Source organism: Pristis pectinata, chromosome 15, assembly GCF_009764475.1.
Source record: "Pristis pectinata isolate sPriPec2 chromosome 15, sPriPec2.1.pri, whole genome shotgun sequence".
Taxonomy (NCBI): domain Eukaryota; kingdom Metazoa; phylum Chordata; class Chondrichthyes; order Rhinopristiformes; family Pristidae; genus Pristis; species Pristis pectinata.
The window spans coordinates 40,596,067-40,618,255 of record NC_067419.1 but is presented as its reverse complement, the minus strand read 5'-3'; the positions used below and the strand labels follow the sequence as shown (position 1 = coordinate 40,618,255).

The 22,189-nt window shown below is 40.4% G+C and overlaps 1 protein-coding gene across 8 annotated transcripts in view; it reads right to left on the bottom strand.

The window, feature by feature from the left end:
- LOC127578289 (ubiquitin carboxyl-terminal hydrolase 15) overlaps window positions 1–22,189 on the bottom strand; it is an 87,036-nt gene that overhangs the window by 46,856 nt on the left and 17,991 nt on the right. For 6 of the 8 annotated variants that reach the window (XM_052030119.1, XM_052030117.1, XM_052030118.1 and 3 more), the window contains 3 exons: window positions 15,687–15,813; window positions 13,008–13,153; window positions 9,513–9,574 (listed from right to left, as the gene is read on the bottom strand). In XM_052030119.1, the coding sequence (XP_051886079.1) occupies window positions 9,513–9,574; window positions 13,008–13,153; window positions 15,687–15,813 (335 nt within the window). The remainder of the gene's footprint in view (window positions 1–9,512; window positions 9,575–13,007; window positions 13,154–15,686; window positions 15,814–22,189) is intronic. The other 2 variants (XR_007957510.1, XM_052030120.1) reach the window with 1 other exon arrangement.

The window sequence follows — 22,189 nt, the reverse complement described above, 5'->3', positions numbered from 1 at the left end:
ATGCCTTGGAATAACACTTCGCAGTGGGGATGTAATTAGAGAGGTAATGAGCTCATTTACGAATGTGGACTTCAGATGCAGCAAGACCATTTCCAGTCATCCTTCCCCTTCCTTACCCTGCTCCATCTGCTTATTTTTTTCTTCTTCTAATCTGTTTCTACCCATCACCTACCAGCCTCTGGATCAACACTCCCTTTCCCATTCCATCTGCCTATCATACTCTTCCCCCCACCCTTCCTTTAATTTGGTTCCACCTATCACCCACCAGCCTCTGTCTCACTTCTATACACTGGCCATCTTCCCTCAACACTCTCAGTCCTGATGTTGGGTCTTGACCCGAAATGTTGATCATCCCTTTGCTTTCAAAGATGCTGCTTAACCCACTGAGTTCTTCCAGCAGTTATTTTTTTGCCTCAGTCATTAATATCCAATTTACTTTATCACCACCCCCCCCCACCCCCGCTCAACTATGAGCACGTCAAGTTTCAAAGCAATGAGGCTGTTTTCCCATTTGCATTGAAGATTTTAGAAACTTCTATCTGTAATTTGTTTACATCTCTACACTGCTTCTGACTGGCTTTGCTACATCAATTTATCATTTGGAAAAAACACTTCATAAATTTTAAAGTCTAGTTTAGTGTGGTTCTGAACCTCCAGAGAATCTTTAGAAGCGTTTCCGCTTGTGTAGGCTTTGATTCTCCAATATTGTCTTTTTCTATTTTACCACTGTTTATGTTTCTTTTAATCCTTCATCATTCTATCTCTATATTTTCCTCCAAATTCCTACAATTTAATTGAACTTTTAAACACTAATACATGTACTTAGCATCTCAGCTCTTTCACCCTAAGCTTTTAAGATGCAGATCTGATGTGGTCTAGGACTAAATATTTACAAGGAAGAGGCTGGAAGCACAGTCAATACATATTAATGGAGATTAATCTCCACATTCCTTGCCATGCCTGAGAGCATGTAGCAGCAGAGGTCATAGTGACAAAAGCAAGTGCACACATGCCAGAGTTTAAGTACAATTACCTCTGCTCTCTGCTTAAAATCTTATCTCTTTGAAATTAGAGAATGTACAATGTTTGCTCTCCAATGGCATGGTCCCAAACAGAGGATTGTGGAAAATAATTGAGTCACTTCAAATTTAACATAATGACTTTTTTGCACAAGATATAGAAATATCAGTATTTGTGTCAAGTTTTAAGACTACTTGCACAATATGCAGAACATAAAAAGGAAACTTCTACCTTCTGTCTGCCCCAGAATTGGTCAGCCCCACTCCTCCACTCTTGAAGGCTAGCATTCAGTCTGTATCCATCATATTTTTAGACAGAAAAATGCAAATCCTATTACTCATTTTGCTGGTAAGCTTTTCACGTCATCTCTGATTCTTTTGCTAACTACCTTAAATTGGTTTAACTTTGCTTACCAATATTTCAGCACAATTTTAAATGCTTAATTGACTTTTTTTGTTTAATATAAAAATGCATTTGAAGACAATTTGCTAAATGTTTCCTATTACCATCCCTTTTCATTCAGCAATAGATAACATGCATCTTCACACCTCTCTTGATCTGCTTTCCTGATTTTTAACTCTGCAACAATTCCATGGCAATCATTCTCTGTACCCATTAGTCACGTGCAACCCAGCGAGCTGACCCCAAGTGACAACATAGCCAAATCCAGTCTTGGCCTTCACAATACTGCACATGCACACACTTCTAGTAACAATCATCAGATGCATTCAATTGGAAGCTTGGTCAATATTTTCATTTGCAAAATCCAGGACAGCAAAGGCAAGCATACAACGCCTGTTATTATAACCAGAGATTGAAGTAAAAGCACACATCAAAGATGCTCTTTCAGTTTTGACCAAAAAGTCACTAATACTCAAGAAGTGCTACCCCCTGCCGAATATACTAGTTACTGAGCATTTAAAGCACGCTTTTGTTTTTAAATCAACCAAAACAATGTAGGGAATACCTTAAGCTGAAAAAAAAACTGCTGCACAAAAGCAAAGCTTTTGACAAGGTTCCGTGTGGCAGGCTAGTCTGGAAGGTGAGATCACATGGGATCCAGGGAAAGATAGCTAATTGGATTCATAATTGGCTCAATGGTAGGAAACAGACAGTGATTGGATTCATAATTGTAGGAAGTAGACAGTGATGGTCAAAGGTTGTTTCTCAGACTGGAGGCCTATAACTAGTGGTGCGCCACAGGGGTTGGTGGTGGGACCTTTGTTGTTTGTTATTTATATCAACGGTTTGGATGCAAATGTACAAGGCATGGTTAGTAAGTTTGTGGATTATACCAAAATAGGTGGTATCGTAGACAGTGATGGTTATCAAAAATTACTGGATGATCTTGGTCAGTTAGCTAAGTGGGCCAAAGATTGGCAAATGGCTTTCAATTTGGAAAAGTGCAAAGTGTTGCAATTTGGGAAGCCAAATCAGAGCAGGACTAGTACAGTGAATGGTTGGACCCTGGAGAGTGTTATGGAGCAGAGGTACCTAGGAATACATGTACATAGTTCGCTGAAAGCAGTGCCATAGGTAAACAGGGTAGTAAAGGCAGTGTTTGGCATGCTGTCAGGGCACCGAGTGTCAGAGTTGGGATGTTATGCTGCAGTTACAAGACATTAGTGGGACTGCATTTGGAAGACAGTGTTCATTTTGGTCACCCTGTTAAAGGAAAGAAATCATTAAATTGGAAAGAATGCAGAGAAGATTTACGAGGATGCTGCCTGAAATCGAGGGCCTGAGTTACAGGGAGAGGTTGGGCAGGCTAGGACTTTATTCCTTGGAGATTGAGAGGCGAGCTCAGTGTATAAAATTATGAGGGGTATAGATAGGGTGAACAGAGTCTTTTTCCCAGGGAAGGGGAACTAAAAACTAATGGGCGTAGCTTTAAGGTGAGACATGAAAGATTTAAAATGGACCCGAGGGGTAACTTCTTCATGCAGAGGGTGATGCATATATGGAATAAGCTGCCAGAAGAAATGGTTGAGGCAGGTACAACATTTAAAAGACATTTGGATAAGAAGGGTTTAAGTGGGATATGGGCCAAATGCAGGCAAATGGGACTAGCTTGGTGGGCACCATGGTGGGCATGGATGAGTTGAGTCAAAGGGCCTGTTTCCTTGCTGTAACTGTTAAATGTTTTATAGCAGTCCTATGCTTGCAGGGGTCACAAAATTTACCTAATCTTAATGAAGGTGTAAGCTCACATTTTTAATGAAAAGTAATATTGCTACTGTATTAACAAGCACCTCACTTAAAGATAAGAAAGTAAGGATTTAATTGTGGTCTCAAAAATTCCATACTTGGAAGCATGGAATACTATGGAGTGCCATAAAATTACTATCACAATGTCTCAAGTTTTCTAGGAGACTGTACAAGGAATTAACTTATCCCATGCCTCAGAATTATAGACAGTTGTAAACTCACCATAAGCAATTTTCTGAGGGGGGGGGGGGGGGGGGAGAAGGGTAGAATATTGAGAAATGTAGTCACATGGTTAAAGATTCAGTGGTAGAGTTTCATGAGTACAAAAGAAACATTTAAAACTTTGAAATATACCTTAGCATCTTGCATTTGCTTAACGTTAGTAGCCTTTTCAAAGACATAAAATAAAGGTTATGAATTCAACCAGAGGATGGGCCTATTGTATTGGGATGTTTAGAAAAGTGGAAAGGTTGCTGAATGTAATTTGCCCTTAAAATTCTGTAACCCCATGCTGGTTACTTCAATATTGTGCAAAATGCACTGAAAAAAAATCCGATGCAATTAGAGAAGAATTTCTAGGCCAGTTTTTATTTCTATATTTGGAGTTTTAAGTTTCATGGCGAGGCAACACTTACTGCTGGTTTCTTTCACAGTAAATATTCCACTACCTAATGCAAGTGTGCCAATTAATTTTCATTTTTAATTGAATCAAAATATTCCTTGGCAGCCCTTAGCTGCAATATTCCTTTTCTGTCTGTACAACAATATAAGTTTGCGATTACCCAAGAGGCAAAATATTCCATTGTAAGAAATATTATAACAAACAAGTGAAAAGGATTATGATCAATAAATGCCAATTCAACTTTACACAAATCCTGATACACATAAAAGTTTGTGTTGACCAGCAGGCCCAGATTGAAATTCTTTACAAAAATTATGAAGCAGGGGTGGGGGTCATGGACCACATAGTTGCCTCTGTATGAAACATATCAGGTTGATAAGGGGTGGAAAATGATGCCATTTCAAAAACAATTCAACTTATGATGGAAATTGGACAGATACCTAAAGGAAGGTATTCTAGAACAGGCAACAGAGGAAAGTCCAAGACTGTTTCTACCCGTCTTCTTATAATTGCATAGGTGAGTTGAGGGATGTTTCTAAACCTGTGATTGATTTGAGGGTCTTCGCTCCCCCTAAAATTAACCATAAAAGGAGGCAGCACACATCAGAATCTAAGAGAATCAAGCTCTGAGGTGGAGCTCATGCTAGCCTCACCTGAATACCTTGACTAGCTGAAGGTGACTAAAGAGAAAACTGCTACTCCCTGCCTGCTGCAGAACCGAACCACACAACCATGTTGTTGCTTGACTGACAAAATGACATCAGTTATGGATCACGCTTGTTTTGTATATCTTGCATATTCTGCAATGAACCCATAAACTGTTCCATCACTTAACACTGAGGAATCTTTGAAAAGGGTAAAATCTTATACTCCATAAAGTGCACCAATGTGGCAAATGAGGCATTGTACTCTTCCACCCCTATACAACCATGAAGTCATTGGTCTTAAATATATTTTGACATGGGAAGGATTAAAAAGAGGCAGAAAGTGTTTGGGAGATTTTGTCTACTTTAAATTATTGGAGTAATATGAGAAACTTCATATTTCCATTAAATAAAGTCTCTCATGCAAATTCAAGTTGTTACCTGACAGTCATTATCTCCCTAAAGCAAGATCAACATTAAATGTTGTCAATTTGCATTCTGACTGCCAATTGCATCCACGCTCCAAGTTAACTTAGTCTTACTGTCTTTTCCATTTTAAAAAAAACGGGACTGGAGTCCACACAAAATTCTAAATTGCCAAGAGGTGCCTTTCCTTTCAGGGTTTACATGCTCAGAAATAAAGAACCACAATTCAGATCAACACCATGCAAATTATCCATTAACTCTTCTTGAATATTTTCAAGAGTCTAAAAAGAGATTAAAGTTAGCACTCTCAATGTGGCCTATGACATTCAGAATCACAATACTAAATACAAGTTAACATTTAGGTCACTTGTAAAATTTGTGAGCTTAGCTGCTGTCTGTGTGGATTTGCAGGTTTTCCCAATGACTGGTTGGGTTTCCTTTGAACTTTCCAGTTTCCTCCCACATCCCAAAGACATGCTGTTGCAGCTAGGTTAACTGGCTAGAGTAAATTTCGCTGAGTATGGATGGATGGCAGGAGAATCAGGGGATTATGCAAGAGTGAAAAGGTTACAGGGAAATAAGTGGAAGAATGGGACTGATGGGCATCCTGCGAAAGTCAACATAGACTCAGTGGGCCAAATGGCCTCCTAAGCAGTAAGGAAATATGAAGTGGCTACATCCTCTCTTTTAAGGTGGTCTCTTGAAAGCATAGAAATACAATTAGTGCCTAAAACAGGTTCTCAAATGCATATATATTAAAAGAAAAAGAGTTAATTAAGTTCAAGAGACACAAAGAGGAAATCATCAGAGTTGTGCTATAGCAGTGAGACTCTGAACAACTCAATATTATTCAACACTGCAACCACATTAGTGGTTCTATTTTGACCATTGGGGTCCCCATTCATTTGGAAAAATACATGCAACATAAATTGTATTACTGGACATTCACTTTTATCTACTGAATAAAATTAATTAGAATAATAATGCAAAAGCATCAGAGCAGCAGAACATACAATCCAAGTTATGGAACCTGCAGCATCATTCAGATTCTTTTTGTCCCTCATTGCTAAAAGAGATCATCCAAGCAAGAATTGTTATGGAGCTTGCAGTGTGAAGCCAAAACTAGATAAGCTAAAGGACCAAAATCACCTACCTGATTTCAACGTCGATCCTTTATAAGAGAATCCTGTTTCACCACTGTTTCTTCTGGTATAACAATTTCATAATTGTTCCCTTTGTTGCTGCAATCTTTTGTCAACACTCCCAGTACCTATTCTGCCTGATCAGTGACTATCAGCGAACTATTTGGACATAAAGGTGTTCAACAGCAAGCATAATAACCTTCTTCGCTGTCTCACTCTCCAGCCTCAGCTGACATGATAACAAATGCACTCCATCTTCCCACTGCTGTGACTATGGATCAATATAAAGCCTTGGATCTTGATGCTTTTTGCCATTTTTACATTGGAATTATAAACTACTATAATAAATTTATCAGTTGATCAGCTCTTTAAAATGCCTCTTAATTGGTAGTATCTTTAACCCATTTCTGTCATTAAGCATAATGCCAGAACAAAGTTTTATTTAAGTCGGAATTCAGATTAACTTTACATAAACTTACTGTTGTCTGGGAGGTAGGTGCCCAAAAAAGTGCATACAATAATGTCAGACTAATTGAAACGTAGCAGAATACAGATACGACAGGAAGAGGATAAAGCTGTGAAGGTTGGCATTATTCACACTGTGACATGGTATCAACAGAGATAGGGCACATGTTGGACATCTTTGGTTTAAATTCATAGCTATTTGAAGTGCTTCACTTTGTCTTCAGTATGTATCCCTGCCTATCTTTGTAACTTCCACAACCGCATTTCAATCTTCTGCCCAAATGTCAACTCCAGTTCTGGCTTCTTGTACATCCCCTCCCCCCATATTCACAACCCAACCCTCCTCCATCCCCGGCAGCTTAACTTTAGGTGCCAAGACTCTCAATCTACCCAATACCCACTTCCTCTCTCCAAGAGGCAGTTTAAAACTTGCCTCCCTGGCTAAGCTTTTGGACTGAACATCTCCATTGGGTCAACATCCATTTTGCTCTGATAGGATTTAAGTGAAATGCCTTGGAGTTACTATTCACAATCCACGTTGAAAGACACCATTTTACAAGGAGTTACAAAATCTATAACTATTTTTGTTTAGCAATGCAAATTTTTTTTTGGTCATATTTTAACACGTTGCCTTTTCTTGTTCAGATCCCAACCCAGCTCCTCTAGATCTACATTTCAGTGACAGAGAAAAACAACTAATATTTCAACTCAATGACCTCTTAGAGCCGTATTGGCTGAAGTTCACGTTTTAAATCAATGACCTTCCATCAGAACTAGAAAAGGTGAGAAGACAAAATATGTTTTACGTTGTAAGGGGGAAGAAATGGAGATCATCTTCCACCCACCATCGTCTACATTCAAGGAACCATCCTCTTATCTTTATTCATCATCTCCTCCCCTTTCAACACTCTGAGACAACCATACCCTCCACCAAGTCTCTTTCATTCTTCCACTTCCACCAACCACTCCCTTTTTCATGGCACTCTCCTGTGTAGCCAAAGGAGGTAACGGCTGCCCTTTCACTTCGTTCCTTCCCACCATCCGGGGACACAAACACTGCCTGAAGCTGAAGCAGCAATTCACTTGCACTTCTTCCAATCTAGCACACTGCATTCAATGCTCACAAGATGGTCTCCTATTACACTGGAAAAAAACAAATGCAGATGGGATAATTGCTTTGCAGAACACCTTCAGTCTGCATTGACGACTGAGCTTCCAGTGTGTGTCACTAATTCCTCTTTCCACTTTCATGATGAACCTCATTGTAATGTATAAAGCTAAAGACATAGGTCAGAATAACTTGCACTTGGAAAGGCAGAGTTTAATGAAAGAAGGTCAGCATGGCTTTTGATGGGGTAGATCCTTGTCTGACCAATTTGAGTGAATTTTTCTAAAACGTAATAAGATGTATTAATGAGGGCAGTACAGTCTAAAACCAGGACTGTCGTCGGGTCTTGATGTGAAACTTCGGCTATCCCTTTGCCTCCACGGATGCTGCTTGATCTGTTGAGATCCCCCATGGGAAACTGGTTCAAAAGGTTAAAGCCAAGGCAAACTATATTTAAAATTGGACTGGTAATAGGAGGCAGAGGGTCATGGGAGGTTTTGTGACTGGAAGCCTGTGACCAATGGTGTAGCAAAGAAATCTGTGCCCGGACACTAGCCAGACATTATACAAATTAATAATTTGAAGATGAATGTAGGAAGTGTGATTAGCAAGTTTGCTAATGACATAGAATTATTGATATGAGAATAGTCTTGGATCACAGGGTGATATTGAACAGTTGGTAACATGAGCACCACCTGGCAGATGGAATTTAATTCTGATACTTGTAAGGAGGGTTTTGTTAAGGGTAGTACATACATAATGAGTGATAGGGCCCTAGGGTGCATTGAGGAATTGACAGAGGTCAGTGTACAAGTCCATAGAACCCTGAAGGTGGCAGCACATGTAGATCAAGTGGTGAAGATGACATATAGCACACCTACCTTCATTAGGCAGGACACAGAATACAGGAATGGAAAGGTCATGGTACAAATTCATAAAACATTGGTTAGGCCACAGCTGGAGTACTGCCTGCAATTCTGGCCACTGCATTAGAGTAAGGATGTAATTGTACCGGAGAAGGCATAGAGGAAATTCACCATGATGTTGCCTGGGAGTGTTTCCTTGGCGTGGCTGAGGAGAGATCTGATAGGAAGTATAAAAAATGATGAGGGGTGAAGGTAGGGTAAACAGTAGGAAACTTTTCCCCATAGTCAGAGGTGTCTAAAACCAGGATTGATGCAGGGTCTCAACCTGAAATTCTGGCTATCTCTTTGCCTCCACAGATGCTGCTTGATCTGCTGAGTTCCCCCAGCAGTTTGTTTTCGGCCATTTCTAATGCTGGTGCTGGGCCATCCAGTAACATTTTCTTAGTTTCTCTCTCCATTAATGTCGTCTCATCCTGAGTTTTCTAGCATTCACTTTTATTTCAGATTTCAAACAACTGCATCACCTTTTCCAGCATTGCTCTTTTCCTCTCTTTCCCCGATCAACCTGAAATGTTAACTCTGCTCTGCTCCCCACAGTATCACCAGTACTTTCTGCTTCGATTCCTGCAGTAAAGCCCTGGTGTCCAACATGCACGACCATCTTCCTTTCTGGTGGCTCTTGTCAGATACCACACATCTCAGCCCCAGAACAACACAATAGGATTTCAGGGCTGTGTTTTCCTCATTTCAAGAAGATAGTATCATCATCAACTTCCCAGGGAAGCTTGACGCAGGTAATAAATGCAACAGCAACAAATTAAAATAGAATGAATCTTCTGTTAAGAACTTAGTTGCCGCTACTTACTAAGCAGAAATGTGTGAAAAAAACTTCTACTTGTTCATATAAGTCATGGGTACTGAAATTTAAATTGATATTCTTGAGATATTTTAGCAACAAACTGTTTAAGGAATATTTTTTAAACCACCACAACGTGACAAAAAGAAACTCACTTATTAGGAGAAGGACCTCTTGGCCAGGTTCCATCTTCATTTTTCTGCTCTATTACCAATACCTTTCAATAAAATTAGAGTTAAATTAGGCAGCTGAAAACAATGAATCTAAAGGTCAATTATGAGCACATCCTTTAAAAATAGCTCTTGTATCATGCATTAATCTTCACGAAGGGTAAATTATATGCGCTCAAAATATTACATCTACTTGCTAGTCTTCTGCCCCACAAACTTGCAGTGCAAGTTTCACACCTTGCAATTACATTCTTCCAATGTAGTGGAATCGCGACTACAGTATATATAGTAAATTTTGATTATTAATCTGGATATGGCAATTTAAAAAGGGAACAGAAAAATAATATTTATATAAAAAACCTTCAAATGGAAATTGAATAATGTTTTACATCCTGGTCTAATAACTATACTTGTACATCCTATGTGGAACCAGTTATACAATATAAACCACTTCAAATGTCGAAAATCTGCAAATGTCAAAATGCACATCCAGTCAGTCCATCTGTGAAGAGAGTAATTGGGCTATGCTGTTTTAGGAATGTAACTCTTCAATCAACTGATATTTTTCCTGCTCTCCATTTTATTAACAACCTCACACTTCCTTTTTCTCAATGAGATTGAAGCAAACCCACCGACTCCCACAATTACCTTGAATACACTTTGGCCCATCCAACTGCAAGGAATCTACGCTTTCCTCTCAGTTTTTGAGCCCCTTATCCCTTATTTGTATATATCCACCACCTGGGAAAAGGTCTTTGAAATGTCCACATTTTTTCCTTGTTAGTCTACCCAATTTAGAGTTCATCCCAAAATAATTACTCAAAATATTAAAAACCTTTTAGTGCTACCCTGCTATGGATTTTGAACTTTTTGGATAACAAAATTACCATGGAACAGGTGGGTGAGGAAATCCCATCTGTAACACAGCACTTTCAACAGAATACAATGTATTAGTCTCTTTTAATGCTTCAGATGAAAAATGATTTGGAAACAGCTAGAAGAATTTTATCAGATTCAAATATTTTCCAAAGATAGTAACAGGAGTAGTTATTTTAACATTATGGACCAAAAATAAATAGGAAATGTGAAGACTTCTCTCCCTTGCCCATATTTAAGTGAATAAGGCTGAGCATTAGCCATACAACTGGATTCATTCCCTGCCTGGTTTAAGTGGTTCCATTTGAAGCAACAGAAAGAGTACTAACATTGATGGAAAACAGTGGCAAAGCAGGTAGTACCTTTGCCTCATAGTTCCAATGACTAAGTTTGATCCTGACCTCTGACATTGTCTGTGTGGAGTTTGTATGTTCTCCCTGTGACCACACAGATTGTCCCTGGGTGCTCCAGTTTCCTCCCACATCAAGTTTATAAGATTTTGAGAAGCACAGATAAACAGCTGGTATCTTTTCTCCCCCTGGGTCAAAATGTCTAATACTAGAGGACATGCATTTAATGCGAGAGGGGACGTTCAAAGGGGATGTGCAGGGAAATTTTTTTAAATTTATTCATTTATACACAGCGAGTGGTGGGTGCCTGGAATGCACTGCCAGGGGTGGTAGTGGAGGCAAATACGATAGAGGCGTTTAAGAGGCTCTAAGATAGGCACGTGAATGTGCAGAGAATGGAGGTATATGGACCTTGTGTAGGCAGAAGGGGTTAGTTTAGATAGGCTTTTAATTACTAGTTTAATTCGTTCGGCACAACATCATGGGCCAAAGGGCCTGTTCCTGTGCTGCACTGTTCTATGTTCTACGTTCTAGATCAGTATATCTGAGCAAGCACATTAATGCACTTTTCATTACTAAATCATTTCTTTCAGTTGGTTTGAAAGTGAGAGGTGCAACCTGCCACTTCTAACCCAGTTTATAGTCCGAAATTAGGGCCACCTAATCTAAATGTGATGTGCCAAATAAACTGGTAGGCATACTTCCAAATTTGCTGCCGAGTGTTTTGCTTTGAAGATTTTGGAAAAGAGATCTCAAAAGCATTAAAGATGCTGAAAACAACTACTTTGAGTAAACTTCTATTGCAGCTTGGCAATATCCAGTTTGTTTTGTTAAAACTTGAATGCATGTAAACATTCAGTATGTAAAATCTGCTGTAGTGTTAAGAAACAGCAATTAAATTATAACCCTTGGTGTGGTCATACGATTAAGCTTGATAATACTACAGAGATTTATATGGCTTTTCATTAATTTCAGAAACCCTTACTTCAGATAAATGATTGACCTTTGATTTCTTCTCAAATATGTACTTTGAATCGCATTTGTGATCAAATTTTGCCAATTAGTCTGTTGCAAGTAAGTTTTTTTGCTGGCTTAATCAATCCTTTCTTTAACTTCTATTTATGTAATTAAAAAAAATTACATCAAGATACTAGGAAAATGAACTTCACAGCAAAGAGGGAGAGAGAAGGTGGGTTAACCAAAACCAAATAAATGGGCTTTAAGAAGTCTTCTAAAGGAGAGAAGTATGGAAAGAGCCCAAAACAGAAGGATAAAGGCTGGTGAGTTGTGAGGTGAGAAGAGGTTAGAAATAAGGACGGGAGTACATGATCTAAGTACAAAGGGTAATCACAAGACAAAGGAGCAGAAGTAGGCCAATCGGCCCATCGAGTCTGCTCTGCCACCTCACCATGAGCTAACCTATTGTCCCATCCAGCCCCAATTCCCGGCCTTTTCCCCATATCCCTTGATATCCTGACTAATTAGATACCTATCAATCTCCTCAAATGATGAAACACTTCCTTTCTCTGGCCACAGCTCAAACTCCCCATTTCTTTTAATATTTGGCACACACGGTAATACAATCCTTTGCTATACAAGATGCTCCAAGAGGAACACTGCAGAAAATAAAAATCTATCATAAACCATCCCAATGCTTGGTGTTGGGTGATGTAGAGACCATTACTTCCCCAATTAAATAACATCGCACTGAACTGAGTCAAAGGGAGAAAATTAGAACTAAAAGCTCCTGGAAATAAAGATGCTTGAGCCAAGGAATTTAGTAATGGTTTTTGTTTTAAGTTAACTGTACACCACTGCTCAATTTGATGACAAGTGCATTTATATGCATTAATCCTTGATCAATTTGGAAGTTTCAATGACTTGCTCCATAGAACCATCTAGTGGCTGAAAAGATTAGTAACTGTTAATATAACTTACAGGAATCTGGACGCAAGTGCAATCAAAGATCATAACCTCAGGAAATAGGGTTTACACACAGTAAATGCAAGAACAGCCCAAGATTATCTACTCTTGTTGAAGAGACCAAGCAGAACAAAGAATAAGTAAGCTCATCCAGGTCCAATAAAGGTCACGTCTCAGGTCTATTTTCCTGCCTGATCCCCATATCTTTTGATTTTGTTAAAAATCCACTGTGATATTTGGAATCAGAAATTGCCATTGGTTTTAGGAATCAATCCTTCACAACAGTCCCCTCATCTTAAATTGCAAAACACCACATTTTAAACTACTATACCTGCCCTTGATATAGTCCTGCATCTTGAATTGTGCTATCAGGCTTATTCAGCGGTTCAAATGTGTTGCTCATGTACTTATTCCACAATCTAATTTCCTTTTCATCTGGGATACTAAACAATTTCCGCATCTCCTTTTCAATTGTATCTGAAATTTAAAGCAGAAAATCATTAGGAATCCCTTCCCAAGAATTAGTGCAGAAAACAGACTCAGACGTTTGACAACAGTAATCAGTTTACTTATTCAGTGATGTGAACAACAGTGTCTTCCAGTTACTAGCCTCTGAAAAATTTTATTTTTAAGGCTCCTTCAAATTGTGATCCTGGATACAATGTGCACCTTCAATCCAGCACTGAAAACCACTTAGAGGTAGCAAACCTTTAAATGTTTCTAATTCAAAAGTGACTCCCACATAGCTGTAACATTGCACCTGTACAATTCAGGCAACTTGAATTTAAAAATTAAAGGAGCATTACCGAATCTAATGCACCCTATTATTAAAGATTGGTAAGCAAGTGAGATTTCAGACGAATGATTTCAATTAAATAAAAAAAACTACATTGGAAAATTTAGCAAGTAAGGCAGCATCTATGAAGGTACAAAATTAGTGTGCTCAATCTGACACATTGGTGCAAACAAATTCAGTATTTTACAGTATACTGCCAAACTAGATTATGAGTTTCTACTGTAAAGAACTTCAGAGAAATGTCTATGTTGCAGTTAAGTTTTGTTTTTAATAATACTCTGTAGCAAATTATCATTGATATTAAGCACAACTATTACGAGTCAACCACACTGATAAGGGTCTGGAGTTGCACCCAGACAAGATACAACGAGGATGGCAGATTTTCTTCCCTACAGAGTATTGCAGACAAGATATAACAATTTGGCAGCTTCATGGTTACTACTACAGATTATTTCTTCTACTCCAGACTTGCATAGTTAACAGAATTTAAATTTCCCAGTTAGCACAGTGGGATTTGAACTTGTGCCTCTGGATGATTATCCTAGAAACTGCATGACCTTTCAAAAAAAATACATATATAGCAGAGTCCATTCAGCTCAAAAATAGGTTCGCTTCCTTTACTGAGTTGGGTGACCCACATAAAACGGGTTCTAGTCCCAGTTTGTACTGAGCTGTATCTGTTCTGCTTAGGAAAAGATACAGGAGCTTGAGGGCACGTACCACCAGACTTAAGGACAGCTTCTACCCCACTGTGATAAGACTATTGAACAGTTCCCTTATAGGATGAGATGGACTCTGACCTCACGATCTACCTTGTTGTGACCTTGCACCTTATTGCACTGCACTCTCTCTGTAGCTGTGACACTTTACTGTGCTGTTATTGTTTTTACCTGTACTACATCAATGCACTCTGTACTAACTCAATGTAACTGCACTGTGTAATGAATTGACCTGTACATCGGTATGCAAGACAAGTTTTTCACTGTACCTCGGTACAAGTGACAATAATAAACCAATAGCATGTGGAGAGAGACGAGCTTGCTTTCCTGTTCCCCAGCAAATGTTCATCACTTGAATATGAAAAGCATGGATGTCATGTTTGGATGCTGTATCTTAGACGATTAGTCTAAATCAATAATCATCTTGTAGTCTTTTGTGAAGAAAGAACATCGAAGTGAACTACACAAGGACATCTCCAAACTCCTAGATCTGGGACTCATCATCTACCTTTGCAACTGGATCCTTGATTTCCTGACCAACAAAGTGCAATGTGTAAAGATAGGCAGCAACCCCCCTGCCACTATTATCCTCAACACTGGTGCCCCACAAGGCTGTGTCTTCAGCACCTTACTCTACTTCCTATACACTTACGATTGTGTGGCTAGATTCTACTTTCCATCTACAAGTTTGCAGCCTAGTGGCATGGTGTCATGACAGTAATCTTTCCCTCAATGTGAGCAAAACAAAGGAGCTGGTCATTGACTTCGGGGGGGGGGATGCGATGCACATGCTTCTGTTTACATCAATGGTACCGAGGTCAAGAGGGTTGAAAGCTTCAAGTTCCGATGAGTGAACATCATCAATAGCCTGTCCTGGTCCAACCATGTAGACTCCACAGCCAAGAAAAGTGCACCAGCACACCTACTTCCTTAGGGGGCTAAAGAAATTTGGCATATCCCCTTTGACCCTCACCAATTTTTATTGATGCACCATAGCAATCATCCTGTCCGGATGCATCATGGCTTGATATGGCAACTGCTCTGCCCGAGACTGCAAGTAACCACAGAGAGTTGCAGACACAGCTCAGCACATCATGGAAACCAGACTCCCCTCCATGGACTCAGTCTACAATTCTCGCTGCCTTGGTAAAGCAGCCAACATGATCAAAGACCCCACCAATCCCCTATCTTGACCTCAATCTACCTTGTTTATGGCCTTGCACCTTATTGACTGCCTGCAATGCACTCTCTCTGTAACAGTAACACTTTATTCTGCATTCTATTGTTTTCCCTTGTACTACCTCAATGCACTGTTGTAATGAAATGATCTGTATGGATGGCATGCAAAACAAAGTTTTTCCACTGTACCTCAGTACATGTGACAATAATAAACCAATTCTCAACTTATAAGTTGCATCCAAGAGAAAACAATGTCTTTAGGAAGAGGCAAAGTAGAGCAGCAAAAAGAGTTAAACACTTGAGAATCATCACGTACCTATGATGTCAGCTTTGCTAAAACGCCTTGTTATCACACTGTTCATGTTTCCATTTTCACACAATTTCAGTTCTGTTAGATACACCTCCACCTTGCAGTGCTTCACAAACATACCCTGTTCCACTACCTGAAAAGAAAATATACCAATATACCAGCAATCACAGCCATGGAAAGAACATTCCCCTCAAGTTTCATAGAAATACTGAAGTCCCAGCCTTGTGGAAAATGGTTTCATTGTTTATTAATCTAAACTGCTGTAATTGCCTCCTGCTGCACTCTGAAGCACTGATCAGTAGGAGAGTGAGAAAAGTTGGTCTTCATACACGTTTGCTCCATTTCCGTGCAGAATATAATACAGAAGGTATTTTTTAAAAAAAATACTCATTAACAGGTTTGAAACTGTGTGAAGCAAATTAAACTTCAACCTTGTTTGCATTTCCTTACATTCAATCCTATAATCCAGTGCATTCCTAGTTACACATTCCAATATATGATTTACAGTAAATGAATGCCACTTAAAAGTTTTTAACCTTAGTCTTCATACATTCATGAGAGATAGCTGGGTTAATACAGCACCTCACAGTCTTCTGGTTAGAACTCTTCGTTTGAATATGCCCCACCATCTCCAAAGCCCCCAAATCTGGCTCACACATCCCAAAAATGTTGGAGGGTAACTAGGGAGACAAAGGACTGCAGATGCTGGAACCTAGACGAAAAGCACTATGACGCTGGAGGAACTCAGCAGGCCAGGCAGCATCTGTGAAGAAATGTTTCTGTGAGCATCTGTGAAGGTCGATGTTTCTGGTCAGGACCCTTCTTCAGGACTGAAGGTAGGACTCTGCGACTCCCTAGTTCACTTCTCCCTCCCCACCCATCCAGCTCCCACTCCAGGGACTTGCCACTGCCCCTGCCATAAGTGCAACACCTGCCCCTACACTACATCCATCCAGGGACCCAAACAGTCCTTTCAGGTGAGACAGTGATTCACCTGCACCTTCCTTGATATCATCTACTGCATTTCGTGCTCCAAGTGTGGCCTCTTCTACATTGGCGAGACCAAACACAGACCAGGTGACCGTTTCGCAGAACACTTGCACTCCGTCCGTAACCACGATCTGCATCTCCCTGTCGCCAGTCACTTCAACTCCCTCTCCATCACAGATACATCAGTCCTCTGTCAGGAGAATTCCTAGCGCAAACCTCATTTTCGGTCTTGGAACCTTGCAGCCTAACGGCATGAACATTGAATTCTCCCACTTTAAGTAATCCCCACACCCCTCTTCTCCGCGCCCCCCCCCCCCCCCCCCAACCATGCCTCTTCTATTCTTCCCTTTCCTATCCCTCTTTTTTCTCCTTACCTCTGACTCATCCCCCGGTGGATGTGCTCTCCCCTCCTCCTGCCTATCACTATCTCTCACCTGCATCTACCTATCACCACCTTGTGCTCACCCCGCCTCCCCTCTTTTGTCCACCTATCACTGCTCTGCTTTTCCCTCCTATATATTGGGCTTCCCCTTTTCCTATCTTCAGTCCTGAAGAAGGGTCCTGACCCGAAACGCTGACCGTCTGTTTTTCTCCACGGATGCTGCCTGGCCTGCTGAGTTCCTCCAGCATCATAGTGTTTTTCATCCGAGATTAACTAGTTTCCTGAATCTATATTAATATAACTGCATCTGGATAACATAGCACAACAAGGCATAGCTGAAATCAGGAAGCGAGGGTACAAAGAATTTACTGGAAGATGCACTTAATTCACTCTAACATCAATTTCATGTGGAAGAGCATGAAGTAACAAGAAAAACATCTGCTACATTCTTTTGCACTGAAGCTGCTCAGCATCTTTACTAGCTATTGAGGCAACTTTAAGTATTTTAATGTGTTAGAATTAAAAGCAAAATAAAACAAAAGATAGAACATAGAAGAGTACAGCACAGTACAGGCCCTTCGGTCCATGACATTGTGCTGACCTATACAAGTCTCATCCCCATTCAATGTATCCACTTCTGTACTTCACCTCCCATAACCTTCTATTTTCCTTTTGTCCATGTGCACATCCAATAGTCTCTTAAATGACCCTGTTGTATTGGCCCCTACCAGCACCCCCAGCAGTGCATTCCAGGCACCCACTACTCTGTAAAAAAAAAACCTACCTCTGACATCTCCCCTGAACTTTCCTCCACTCACCTTAAACGGGTGACCTATGGTACTGGCTATTGCTACCTTGGGGAAAAGATGCTGGCTGTCCACTCTGTCTATGCCTCTCATAATTTTATCCATCGCTCCAAAGAGAAAAGCCCTAACTCACTCAGCCTCTCCTTATAAGACATGCTCTCCAACCCAGGTAGCATCCTTGTAAATCTCCTCTGCACTCTCCAAAGCTCCACATCCGTCCTATAATGTGGTGACGAGAACTGAACATAATATTCCAAGTGTGGTCTAACCAGAGTCTTACAGAGCTGCAACATTACCTCTCTGCTCTTGAACTCAATCCTCCGGCTAATGAAGGTCAGCACACCATCCGCCTTCCTAACCACCCTATCCACTTAGAACATAGAAAAACTACGGCACAATTCAGGCCCTTCGGCCCACAAAGCTGTGCCGAACATGCCCCTACCCTAGAAATTACTAGGCTTACCCATTGCCCTCTATTTTACTCAACTCCATGTACCCATCTAACAGTCTCTTGAAAGACCCTACTGTATCCACCTCCACCACCGTTTCCGGCAGCCCATTCCACACACTCACCACTCTCTGAGTGAAAAAACTTACCCCTGACATCTCCTCTGTATCTACTCCCCAGCACCTTAAACCTATCTCCTCTTGTGGCCACCAATTCAGCCCTGGGGAAAAGCCTCTGACTATGTACCCTATCAATACCTCTCATCATCTTATACACCTCTATCAGGTCCCCCCTCATTCTCCATCTCTCCAAGGAGAAAAGGCCGAGTTCCCTCAACCTGCTTTCATAAGGCATGCTCCGCATGCCAGGCAGCATCCTTGTAAATCTCCTCTGCACCCTCTCTATGGCTTCCACATCTTTCCTGTAGTGAGGCAACCAGAACTGAGCACAATACTCTAAGTGGGGTCTGACCAGGGACCTATATAGCTGCAACAATACCTCACGGCTCCTAAATTCAATTCCCCGATTGATGAAGGACAATACACCGTATGCCTTCTTAACCACAGCGTCAACCTGCGCAGCCACTTTGAGCATCAACTTGTGCAACAACTTTGAGGGATCCATGTATTTGGACCCCAAGATCTCTGTTCCTCCACACTTCTAAGAATCCTGCCATTAACCATGTACTCTGCCTTCAAGTTCATTCTTCCAAAGTGTATCACTTCACACTTCTCCAGATTGAACTCTATCTGCCACTTCTCTGCCCAGCTCTGCATCCTGTCTAAATCCCGTTGCAAACTACCACAACCTTCTTCACTATCTACTACACCACCAACCTTCATGTCATCTGCAAACCTACCATCTTCCACTTCCTCATCCAAGTCATTTATAAAAATCACAAAGAGCAGGGGTCCCAGAACAGATCCCTGTGGAACATCACTAGTCACCGACCTCCAGGTCGAATACTCCTCTTCTACAACCACCCTCTGCCTTCTGTGGGCAAGCCAATTTCAAATCCACACAGCCAATTTTCCATGGATCCAATACCTGACTTTCTGAACGAGCCTACCATGGGGAACCTTGTCAAACGCTTTGCTAACATCCATACATACCACATCCACCACACTACCTTCATCACTTTGTTTTGTCACTTCCTCAAAAAACTCTATTAAGCTTATGAGGCACGACCTACCCTTCACAAAGCCATGTTGACTATACCTAATAAAACTACGCTTCTCCAAATGCTCATAAATCCTGTCCCCAAGAATCCTCTCCAATACTTTGCCCACCACTGACGCAAGACTCACTGGTCTATAATTCCCGGGATTATCCCTTTCACCTTTCTTGAACAATGGAACAACGTTTGCCATCCTCCAATCCTCCGGTACCACTTGGTGTGGCCAGGGAGGACTCAAAGATCATCGTTAACACTCCAACAATCTCTTCCCTCCTCGCTTCCCATAGTAACCTGGGGGTATATCCTGGACCTTGGGTTAAAGTGAAGGGTGGTCCATGTGATTGGAAGCGGGGGATAAATGCATTTGCTGGAAGTTATAAACAAAATCATCAAATCTTGTACCAGGTCCCTATTCACCCCATTTTCCATAATCTTAGTACCAGAACTAGTTTTTTAAAGCAATGAATCTCATGTGTAACTTGAGGTCTGACTCTATACATTTTGAACTAATTGCTCAAAGAAAATCTCTAACTGTTGAAAGTGTACACTTCTGGAGCCCAAACTGCAGAAAATAACATTGAAATGCCCAGCAGATCAGGTAACGTCAGTGGAGAGAGAAATGTTACTGCAGATGGATAACTTTAATAGGTCTATTCTCATACAAACGGAAAAGACAAACTTTCTGAAATTGTTGAGCTCTATATCGAGTCCAGAAGGCTGCAACGTGCTCAGCTAGAACTTAAAAAAAAATTGACCCAAACCTTAAGACAATGCCAACAAAGATAAGACTAAATTAATTATCCATATTCCCACAAGCATGACAGGAGTGGAACTCGTTCGGATAATTTCAAAGCACTTGGCTATAAAATTGGGTTTTCTATTCCAAGTAGAATGAGAATTAAGTTAAAAAAAAAAGCACTGAAAAAAGCTGATAGTGTGTGCACAATGATAATTACATTCATTAATGGAGAGTATTGGCAATGCAATTCTAAGTGGAGGTTTATTTTGCATTCTAATCTGTGTAAATAACCTTGAAGCACTTTTTAGTGAATGTAAACAACAACCTTTTTTTTAAGACCTATTCCAGTGTAACCATTCCTCGTTCCCAAAGAACTACTGACAAACTGTACACCTTTCACTCATCTATTAGAATTTAAAACAAATGCTATAACTTTTTACAATTCCACTTTAGCCCCAACGATCAGAAACATGGTACTTGAAATCTGCATCTCACACTCATCTGTCTGTGCGCTCCTGCCCTGATCCAGTTGGGCTTAATGTAAACTAAAGGAACAGATCTCTTCTTCTGTCTGAGCATGCTGCAGCCTTCCGGACTTGATGTAGAGTTCAACAATTTCAGGTGGTTTGTCTTTGTCTGTATCAGAACAGACCTGCTATAAAAGTTATCCACCTGTAGTAATATCGCTCTCTCTGCACAGACATTACCTGATCTGCTGGGCATTTCCAACATTCCCCTTTTGATTTCAGGTCTCAGCAACAACTGACTTGCATTTCACAGCTTTAGCACGTTCCTTCGGTTTCTCTCTTTGACCCTCCTCTGACAGTTCCATGAACAATGCAATCCCCTTAGCAATCCTGGTCTTACCCTATCTGAAATATTCCATCCTTTCCCCATCCTCTCTGTAACTTAAAAATAAATAGCCTTCTCATTTTCCTGCTGATGAAGGGTCTCCAAACTGAAATGCTTACCTAGAAGAAATAATTTTACTCCATTTATAATTTGCTTTTACATTGTCTGGAAAGATTTATATGATGGGTCAAGTGGGTTTCCCCTCAACTATCTTCCCTTTTGATATGGAAATAGTATGATGCATATAAAGTTAGCACCATCAACGCCATGTTCTTTTTTTAAGAACAGCTGCATAAATCAACGTGTCGGCTTTGAAAGTGATAGCTTTCTTGCCCGATTCAAGACCAATTCTGCAGGTCTGGGCACCATACAGGCCAATACTCTGCACAGGTTGTCTGGCAATATGTCAAACCTTAAGCATTACACAATTCTGAAGAGCAGCATCAGCATCCTGGACAACACTTTCCTTTGCCATCTCTACCAACTTGCTATTCATCTCACACTTGTGCTAGTCGACTAAATACTATTGTCTATTAAATGCCCTTGATCACATTTCAAGAAGTAACTGGCTGTAGAGCACTTAAGATGCCATGAAGACAGCTTTTTATTTGTAAGCTCATTTTTTACTTTCAAGTAATTCAACAGAAGGGAAGTCATGCCAAAAAGAAAAATATCAGACTAGCAGCATGGCACAGAAATGTTTTGTGATCAGAAGCATCAGAGGACCAGACCTGCATTTATTGCAATATTTTAGTTGTTCAACCGTTATTGTCAGACTTGGGTTTCAAAGCAGCTGCAAGATATAGGTCTCATACAACAGTTGTACATGCACAATATATCCAGGGACACAAGTCCAATCATTTGATAGCATCACAAGTATAACAAATCAAATGCAATAACTGTTTATCAAGGGAGTGTAAAGGTCCTCCTGCATTACAAGCTGTTCACAAGGAGTGGGAAGCTAATTAAAAGATGAAACTATAATAGATTACTTCACAGGAAAACCATAATCCCAATTACTGCTAGCATAATTTAGTGTCGGTACTGACAAAGATGGTAATATTAGATGGATGCTGGATTTCACTCTATAGCACTGAGCACAAAAATCTCACTGA